This window comes from Chaetodon trifascialis, chromosome 9 (assembly GCF_039877785.1).
Source record: "Chaetodon trifascialis isolate fChaTrf1 chromosome 9, fChaTrf1.hap1, whole genome shotgun sequence".
NCBI classification, from domain to species: domain Eukaryota; kingdom Metazoa; phylum Chordata; class Actinopteri; order Chaetodontiformes; family Chaetodontidae; genus Chaetodon; species Chaetodon trifascialis.
The window spans coordinates 18,174,598-18,184,668 of NC_092064.1; the positions used below are offsets into that span (position 1 = coordinate 18,174,598).

Below are 10,071 nucleotides of genomic sequence, written 5' to 3' on the forward strand. Positions count from 1 at the left end.
GAACACAAGGGGGGGAATTCAGCCAAATAATGACACTAGAGAGAATAAATAATGCTATCATGTGGTAAGTGTAAACAAAGACTCCCTTGGCTACTTAAACCCTGTAAGTGCATGACATTCATTGTGAGGTTGCCCCACACAACTTAGAGTAGGTTAGTTAGAGTCTGTTCTTTTTAATCTCGGATTTATTTATTTGTCTATCTTTGATTCTTTAAATTGCTCTGTTTGATATTGTTGTTTTTTATATATCTTTTTATCTTGGCATTCTCGTGGACGGCAAAGTAAGAAGCTGTGCATATGACAATAAAACACTTTGACTTTGACGTTAGGTTGTAGTCACGGATAGAAGTTGGTGTTTTTTGTCAGTGGATTGGTTTTACACAGACAGGTGAACAGCCACAGGCAAATGTAATTTTAGTGAAGCATAAACTCTCAACATACACAGTATGCCTTTCCCAATTCTTCTAATCCGCCAAGGATTAGAAGAGGATGGATGGATGGTTCATTGTCGTCATGCAACGATTCAAAAATCACAAAACCCAGAGCTAACAGACATCACCTAATATCCTCAGGGTCAAACATCAGTGGGAAAAGAAAACCATTGGAATAAAATAGCTATTTAAAAATGACACAGCAGACTTTCATTTAGCATCCAAAAGAAAATCTAAAGACAGTCTGAGTCCAATTTAACTCAGCTAGGTTCATTTACAGTAATTTGATTCGGCTCAAGTCCTGCAGCTCTGTCAGAGTCAGTCCCTTGTGGTCCCTGTGAATGTGCAGGTCAATGCAGCTCCTGAATCCATGCATTTAATTTCGATTTAAGAAGGTGTCACTGTGGTAAATGAGTGTGGCATAAGCTGGGCAGTGCTTCCCTCAGTCTACAGGGAATGACTGATAATCAGAGTTAGCTCTCCTTGTCATAAAGCACATATGTATTTATAGTTGAAGAACTTCAACAGATGCATCTAAACACTGCCAGTGACAGTCATCCACCAGTCTGCTGTCATCCATATTTTTGCTAAATTATTAGATGCGTAACACCTTCATAAAGTCTGGCAGGTTTAATCAAATGAATGCCACAAGAAGCCATTACAGCAGCAGCTCTTTTATGTTTTCATCTTCATCCATATGTCAAAGCAGCATTAATTCCATTCACAAGGAAAGCACACAAAGGAAGTAAGCAAGGTGATTCAAAGAACAGAATCAATATGTTTTCTCCTTATAGGCCACTTCACCTGGTTCTGACCCCGTGCATTGGCTCCATTTTCCATTGTAATGTCCCTGTAGGATTTGATGGACTTTGGCCTCTTTCATTCTTATGTATAAATGCCAGCATCGCCTCACTGTGTGCGGCACGTCTGTTGTAACAGCGAATGAATTACCAGCAGAATTAAACAAAAAAGCTCATTTGTTTGTAAACCAATAAGAGGAACAGACTATCTTGTTTTTCAAAATTATGTAATGACTTCAGGACATTCAAATTGTAAGGAGTTTGGGGAAATGAATGTATAAAAATTAGAAATAGGTAGGAATAGTATTTCTACATTTTACTCATAATCGTGGTCATTTTTCATCCATCTTTTCCAAAATGATAAAACTTTTAAAAAATCTTTTCAAAATCTTGCTTTAAGCTGCTCGTTAAAAACCCCACTCAAACGGGGATCACCTTCCAGCCGTGTCATTCATGTTTTCATTGTGCTCGTATGACATATTGGAACTACTTCTCCAACAGCTGCACTATTTCCCATTTTTCACACCTCTGGGCCACATTCAGAGCTGTGGATCCAGATGAGTCCAGCAGAGTCCTGTCTGCTTCATTCAGCAGCAGAGCCTTTACAATGGGTATACAGCCATGCTGGGCAGCCAGGTGTAAAGGTGTCGCCTTTCCTGAGTTTACTGCATTGACATCTGCACGATGTGATATCAAGTGGAGGACACTTGGGAAGCTGACACTGGTACAGGCCAGATGCAGTGGCGTCCATCCTTCACTGTCCTCTGCCACGTTTGGGTCGGCTTTGGCTGCCAAGAGCTTTGCCACAACTTCCGGCTCATTCTGATGGCAGGCGAGGTGGAGCGGGGTCCATCCATTCTCACCTGTGGCGTTCACACAGCCACCTTGACTCTCCAGCTGGAGCACCGTGGTTTCATGCCCCCTTAAGGCAGCCAGGTGCATGGGAGTCCAACCTTGCAGGGTCCTAGAGTCAGGGCTGGACTTGTTTGACAAAAGCTGCCTGCATATGCCTGTATGACCCCTCAGCGCAGCCAGGTGAAGTGGAGTGTATCCTTTGCTGTCTGCACTGTCAGTATTCACCCCATTTTTCAGCAACTGTCTGACCACTCTGTTATGGCCTTCCTCAGCTGATAAGTGAAGAGGAGTGGAGAGAGAGCAGTCAATAGCGTTGGGATCTGCTCCCTGAGAGAGGAGGAGTTTGGCAATATTCAGATGTCCATAGGCGGAGGCTAGGTGGAGTGGTGTCCTCCCTTGTGCCTCCCGTTCTCCGACTGCTTCCTCTGACAGCCGTGAAAGCAGCAGGCGCACCACTGTTTCATGGCCGTTCTGGCAGGCCAGGTGGAGGGGCATCCAACCGGCTTTTTCCCAGGCATCCGCCACAGCTCCTTTGTCCAACAGGAGACGGACAGTCCTGTCATCGCCATTCTGAGCAGCAAAATGGAGCGCTGTCCACTGGTCCTCATCTCCCTGGGTGGCATCTGCTCCATGTTCCAGCAACAAAGAGATGATGTCATGAAGCCTGTAGAAAAGAAATTTCATTCCTAGGGTGCAATATTGCTCACTCCAGCCTTTATACTAAGCTGAGGCTCTTCTGCCTCATATTTAATATACAAGCAGAAGAGAAGAATCAATCTTTCCCTCCAGTGTTTCCCAAACTGTCAACCTCTTCCTTCATCTTTGAATACAGGAGCAGAACAAAAAAAGCCACATACTTTTCATTGTGTCACTTTAAACTGAGAGTTTGTTAATATATATTTTTTTGACACAAACCTGTGCAGAACAGCAATAATCAAAGGAGTGTAACCCTTGGTAGTCATACAGTTGACATCAGCACCCAGACTCAGGACATGCTCAACACTCTCTGCATCCCTGCTGGCCACCGTGTAGTGGAGGAGGCTCTTTTTGTCTGAAAACAGTGTGCTTACATGCTCTCTTCTCACAGACTGTCTGAAACTACCAAAGTCTTTTTTGGACAGCAGAGACAGAATGTTGTCCTTGCCATGTTGGTCATCTGTGAAATGAAAACAAAGGTCATTATATGAAACAAAGAGCTGTAGAAATGATATAGTTTCTCAAAGGTACTTTTATTTCTATGAATTTTGCCATATTAAAGTTGATTTTATTGTGTATAGCAGTGTGCTTATGTACAAAATGGCAGAGGGCAAAGCTTTCTGGAGGCTTTAGAGCTCAGTCAGTATGTGAAATGTGTGCTTTGTGCCTTAGTGTTTGAAAAAATGAACCTATACATCTATATTCTGATGGTGAGTGGCATTGAAAGCATCGATTAAAGTATTGTAAACCCTCCGTTCAATAATCTAGTCAACCTTTCAGAGTAAAAGGATTCAAGAGGCTGCATGAATGTTTCTTTTCTTCTCTCTTCCACTGTCAGTTGACTCTGCTTTTCAGTACTAAAGGTAATATTAAAAATGTGACAGGACTGTAAATAGCACTTTTTAAATGTCAGCCCTCCAGGCTTTGTACTGCGCTGAACATGATTTTCCATCCTACTCTACTCATGTGTTTACCTGAGGGAAGGTCAGGCTTCTCAGGCAAAGCAATCTAAGATGGAAACGACAGAGAGGAAATACTGCAAAAGTTATTAGCAGTGACATCAATCATAACAAGTGGTTAACAAGCACATATGAATCAAAATGTGTTCAAGGATATGAATGACTCAACACTTAAGCAGCTGCAGTGGATGCAGTTGTGCTTTGGATCATGGTCATTTTGGAAAGTCAAAGTGTGTCCCATGCACTGCTTCTGGGCTGATGAATGCAAACTGTCCTCCAATATTTTCTGATTACGTGCTGCATTCATCTTTCGTCTCTCTTTAATCTTCATCAGTTCTGATTAGATTCCCTGTGCTGCTTTAGCTAAAAAACACACATCAGAGATCCACCTCCATGCTCCACAGTAGTGATTTTTATCACTGGCCTTGTCGTTTATGGCTGTGACCATTGTGGCTGAAGTCTCTGTTGGTCGACCTGACTGTGTCTTGGTATGAACAGAATCCTTAATTTTTCACTTCCTTATCAGATTTTGAACAGTTATCATTATGATTATAAAAGGGCATACACAACTGTGTAAATTGCTTCCTTTGACCACCATCCTTATATAAAATAAACTTTTTCTGCATGATCAGACATATTTCCAAAAGAAGAAGAAGAAAAAAAAAGCATGTCCAAAAGCATGTCCAACCTCACCAACGAGAAGTAGTTCCAGGCATTGCATTAGAGGGTAGTTTGATATAATGTGTTCAATAATTTAGTGTTGCCCTTGAAGGATGTTATACAAATTGAAATGGCCTTTTATAGGAAGAAGATTATGCTATTTATTATATTTATCTAGATACATCATTATTATCTTTATTTATATTTAGGCAATCTAATCTATTTGCACTGAATTCTTTTATTTGGCTGAAAATGAAACACTGAAACTGCATATTTTCATTTTCAGAATTGCATTGGCTATATGAAGTGCCTGTCATGTGCCGAATCATTTGCAATTGGCTTGATCTTAAGGAAAGGCCCTTCCTCTCAGCACAGACTCTTGTTGGGTGCTATTGGCTATAGAGATTAAATGGAAGATCCCAATTGGTCAAGTGAGGTGTCAATCGAAACATCAGAGTCCAGCGGCCATCTTGAGACCAACATGTTGCCTACATGTATATGCTTACATGCTTAGAGGATTTCTTCACTACCAAACTTATGTCCCAGTTTTCACAGATGGATCCAAAGATCCTGCCACAGGCAGAACAGGATTTGCTGTTAATAACACTAAAGGTCTCTAACAAAAGAAGAACTACAGATCACCTTTCAGTATGTACTGAGGAGATACTGGCAATATTAACAGCACTGCAACAAATAGAAGAACTTTGGATTAAGATGTGGGTACAGTGAGGACAGACAAAAGATGCAAAAAAGAGGAGAATATTCTAACCAGGCTGAGAGTAGGACACACACACATCTAATAAATAAACACCCCACAGGACTGTGTGAGCAGTGTCAAGTAGAGGAATCAGTGGAGCATGTCATTATTCACTGTCAGAAATCTCAAGACAGCAAGAAACTTTGGAGAGGGAAATCAGAAAACTAGGAGTTGAACAGGTCACCTTAAAAGACATTTTTACCACTGGAGTTGATAGTTTATTCAATTATCTCACTGAAACAAAGAATCTAGGGTTGTTGGTTGTTTTGTTTTGTTTTGTTTTGTTTTGTTTTTTTGTTTTTTTACCTTCATCTGTTTTGGTTTGTTTGCTTTATGACACAGGGTAGTTACTCAGGTCCACACTCCAACATAGTAGGTGGCAGTAATGCACCATAATGCTGGTTGCCACCCGCCATAAAATGGAACGAAGAAGGGCTCCTCACTTGTGCTGGCTACTATGAAAGGAAATAGCTTTCTGTTGACTATTACGCCATTTTGGACTAAGTCTTTACTGGGACTGGACCAACTGAACCTTTGCTGATGTAACAAGGCCTTTCTTGTTGGAGTCTTATTGATTGTTGGATTACTATGAGCCTCCATTGGTGAGTTGCCTCAATTTTATAATCTGCTTTTTGTTTGTTGTTGGTGTTGATTGTGCCTGCTGTTGTGACTGTATTCCTAAAATGGTTTGTATCAACTGAATCACAAGAATCTAAGATTTCCAACCGTGTATGACTAACAAGCACGCCGCATTCACTTTAGAAGGTGATGATACTGTTTGTCAGTGTCTTCACAACTTACTTCTGTTGCTCCCAGCTGGCCAAACAAAATGATCAGTTATTGCAGGTTTGAAGCACCATTTGCCATCACTGAGCCAATTGCCTGGATGTGTATTTTCTGTAGTGTGAACTGCTTTACCTATTGCCACACTCTTCCTTTAAACACCATTAACCCGATTGAGCTGCTCATTATTGCAAAGGTGCAGTAGATATAGTAGATAGTACAGTACCATTCAAGCAACGTATCAGGCAGAACTAACCTTGTGTACTGGGGAGACCAGCCAAGGGTAATTTGATTTCTGGCCTTCGTCACCGTTATTGTGACATTGGATTGGTCCTGGGATCTTCAGAACTTCACTCAAAGCCTCCGTTTTCCTCACAGTGTCTGGAAACAAAACAGCAGTAAGGGAAAGGACTGCTCTGAAATTGCCTAATCAAACAAATGTATGCCTAGACTTGCAACTCCAAACCCCTGTGGGATCCTCTCATAATTGCATCACAGCAGAGAATGAACAGCCATGCATGAATTACAGGTAAATTCTTTAATAGATATGGTAACAGAAGAGCTGCCTTTTATGAATAAACATGACACTAATTTGTATTCATCAACATGATTTCTCAAGCCATAAGTGCTTGTCTAAACAGAGGTGACCCACTTTCTCTTGTGTAAATGTTTCACTCAAGCATCACATGTAGTAGAATGTGTTCTCTGTGACGACTCATTGACTGTTGACTCGATAATTGCATTCGAGGCTTAAGAGGGCAACATGATTGCTTTGTTTGGTACATCTTTGTTTATGACAATGTGGATCAAAAGAGGGACAAGTGCCAAATGCATTTCATGGCAGCAGATGACAAATGTCTTTTAATCATTTGGCACATGTCCACACTGTAGTGTGCGAGAGTTTGTATGTTTCACAGCAAAACTGTGGGTTTTGCTTGAAAAACCCTTGTCCTTGAGGGCAGTGTTTGATAGAGTTTTTCATTTCTTTCTTTAAATAAAACTCAAAAAAACGTTACCTGTTGGTGTTCTCAGGGCAAATAAACTGATATCATTACTGCATATCTTGACATCATTTTTCAATGAGACAAGAAAATGATCAGACAAATCTGACAAATTTAACATCATCTCTCGATGGATACACCCAAGATACTGAGCTTGCTATGATCTTTTCTCAAATGCATTTTGTTAGAGCTTCAGGGCGAACTGGTGATAAAATAATTAAAGCAGTCATTGCACAAATAAGCCTTAAAATGCTGGTATGTTATAATCCACGAATACTGGAGAAATATAACTCTTCTGTGTTATGTTCATGAGTGTCTTGTGTGAATGTAGGAAGATTTTTACTCTTAAAACACCAACTCAGTGATATTAGGAACTTCTTTTCTGCACCTGAGAACTGTGGCCTCTTCCTGTGGTCCTGGTCCCAGCACTGCCTCATGATGCTGATCATCTGGTCGCACTCATGGGGCTTTTGTTCGGGTATCATCTCCACACAGGGTCTCTTCCCATGAGACACCTGTAAGAGCACTGTGGTAACGCTGCTCCCTGAGTCCACAAAACAGATGTCAGACACAAAGCAGCCAACACACCATGTTCACCTGTTTATGTTAAAGGAATAGTTCCACTTACACTTTAATTAAAGAAATTAGATTATGCTAATTTGTGAGTTTTATGGGTGCTGGCAGGTGGATTTTGTTGCCTTCAGACAGAGCCAGACTAGCCACTTTGCCCTTTTTTCCAGTCTCCGGTCAGTACTTGACCAGGGCTGGGTTAAAAAGATTCACCAAAGGTTAATTTAAGATCAAGGTCTCAGTCATTGTTAAATAAAATGAACGGTGAATTCATTTGAAGGCTGATGGACAGTTTGCTCCTGCCTATTATTGTAACCTCTGCACCAACACCTCACAGCATGTTATTGTAATGAAATACTGTAAGCTCATTTCTATACATGACCACATGTTTTTGGAGTAAGTTTTTTTCTCACTTTTTTATGCTTATTTACAACATTTGGAACAGCTTAGGCTTTTTGTGTAATGTGTGTTCACTGTGCAAAAATGATGAAGAGGTTTAACAATGGGTTATTGAATAAATTAATAAATTAATGTTGCCATTTTTATTATAAAAAGACACCCTTATGGTGCTCATAGCTAGCGATCGTGTTGAGAGTTACGTGAGTTGCTGCTGAAGAGCACGTTTTCTACTTGATATGAAGATGAGGTGCATCCCAGATTCAATAAGTCCCACCTGCGTACGCTTTCTGTTGTGTCAGAATCTCCCAAATCACAATACCAAAGCTGCAAAAAAGGATCAAAGCAGAGAGAGGCAGTCATAATTTTTTCACTTTCTCACATCTTGTATTCAGTGAACTTCTTGGCAAGGCTTCTTCTAGTAAAAAAAAAAAAAAAAAAACACTGAAAAAATGTTTTTGTTCAATAAAAACATGATGCTTTTTTTAATAGAAAATGAAACCAGGCAATATAAAAGGGTAAGAAAGAGTGAGCCTGACATGACTAAAAAATATAGAAGATGTCCCAGTTACTTGAGATAGAGTAAAAAAATATATCCAGTAGAGTGCAAGGTTACTGAGTCAGAAAGGATTCCCAGAGTCTGATGGTGCAATTTCAAAAATACCCTTAGCAAGTCACCTGTAAACATCAAAGGTGGTTCCTGGAGGATCGGAGCACTGTGTGAAGGTCTCTGGAGGAATGTAACTTATGTTCCCTCTTGCTGTCAGATTCTCCATGAATGATTTCTTGCTCATACCCTCTTCCCAGTGGATTAACCCAAAATCTGAAATCTTTGTAGAAAAATAATAGTGGTACAGAATTAGCAAGCATTGCTCTGGAGATGCTCGGAAATACCAAAAGATCACTGTCACCATCACTACGCCTCGTTTCACTGAGTCTCACTGACCTTGACATGGAGATTATCATCTAGTAGGATGTTGGACGTCTTGAGGTTAAGATGGAGTAGTGGTGGTTTCATGCTGTGGAGGAAATTCATGCCCATTGAGGCCTCATGAATCATCTGGAACTTCTTTGGCCACATCAAAGTGTGACTTGCTAGGAGATTGTTCAGCGATCCATTACTCATGTACTCCATCACCACGGCAGTTGCCTCACTGCACAGCCCGTACATGGACACAATGTATTTGAATTTCACTTTGGCTATGGTGGACGCCTCGTCTATTATTCTCCTGTGGAAAAAATTGGTATTTTGAGCTTTGACTACTGAAAACCACAAAATTCAACGTACACAACTGTGTCAGTATGTTGAGAAATTAATGTTAATTCAGACAGTTGCTTGTATCTGACAGCAGGATGACAGCCAATTTGTCCTAGTTTTCAGAATTTAAGTCCCACCTGTAAAAGTTTGTTGCACACAAGGATGTCTCGAAGGTTTTCAGGGCACATTTTACCCGCCACACCTTGAGCTTGACCTGGTACACCTGACCAAATCTGCATTCTGCCACCTTAATCCAATCAGCCTCAAAGTCGTCCTTCTTGAAGTTCCTCGACTGCTGGATAGATCCGTCAAGGCAATCCATGAGCGCAGAGACCCCCAACACACTCGCTGTCTAATCCTACACATACACATAAACAGGGTGGTTTATCCTCCGGATCGACATCAATCAGCAGCGCAGCAGGACCTTGCGTCTCATGCAGGAAATGGGAAAGTTGTAGGACACGGATACACATTCAAACCAGTGACAGCTGGCGGTGTGAAAGGCATATGGAGTCACACACATAGTAGACAGCACTGTTGATCTGTGGGTGGAGCTGAGATGCAGAACTTGTTTAAACTGCAATGCTGTAGAGCCGGTTTTTAGCTACCAAGAAAGACTGCTGACCTAGCTTTCAGTCTTCCAGGCAGACTTATTATATTTTACCTGCAATATCGAGACTGACTTCTGAACAGAAAACTGAAAGAAATGTGTCAATGTGGCACCATCTGAGTATCAGTTATGATAGCTGATATGACATATATGCATATGTGTACTTTGGGTCTGTATATACAGTAAATTAACTGCCTCATGAACCATCTACTTCTAGAAAACTACCCTATAACAAGGCACTTAACCCCCAGCAGCTCCAGTGGAATGGCTCAGTAAAGGACAGTTTGTGTTTGAG

The 10,071-nt window shown here is 41.0% G+C and overlaps 1 protein-coding gene across 1 annotated transcript; it reads right to left on the reverse strand.

Annotated features, from left to right (window-relative positions):
• Nucleotides 1-1,645: 1,645 nt before the first annotated feature.
• On the reverse strand, nt 1,646-9,496 carry ankk1 (ankyrin repeat and kinase domain containing 1). The gene is made up of 9 exons (XM_070970916.1): nt 9,304-9,496; nt 8,855-9,137; nt 8,587-8,738; nt 8,186-8,235; nt 7,331-7,486; nt 6,198-6,322; nt 3,757-3,790; nt 3,002-3,242; nt 1,646-2,750 (listed from the first exon to the last, which is right to left on the reverse strand). Exons 1-9 carry the CDS (start codon nt 9,486-9,488, stop codon nt 1,718-1,720), a joined length of 2,259 nt encoding a protein of 752 aa, XP_070827017.1. The 5' UTR covers nt 9,489-9,496; the 3' UTR covers nt 1,646-1,717.
• Nucleotides 9,497-10,071: the final 575 nt, after the last annotated feature.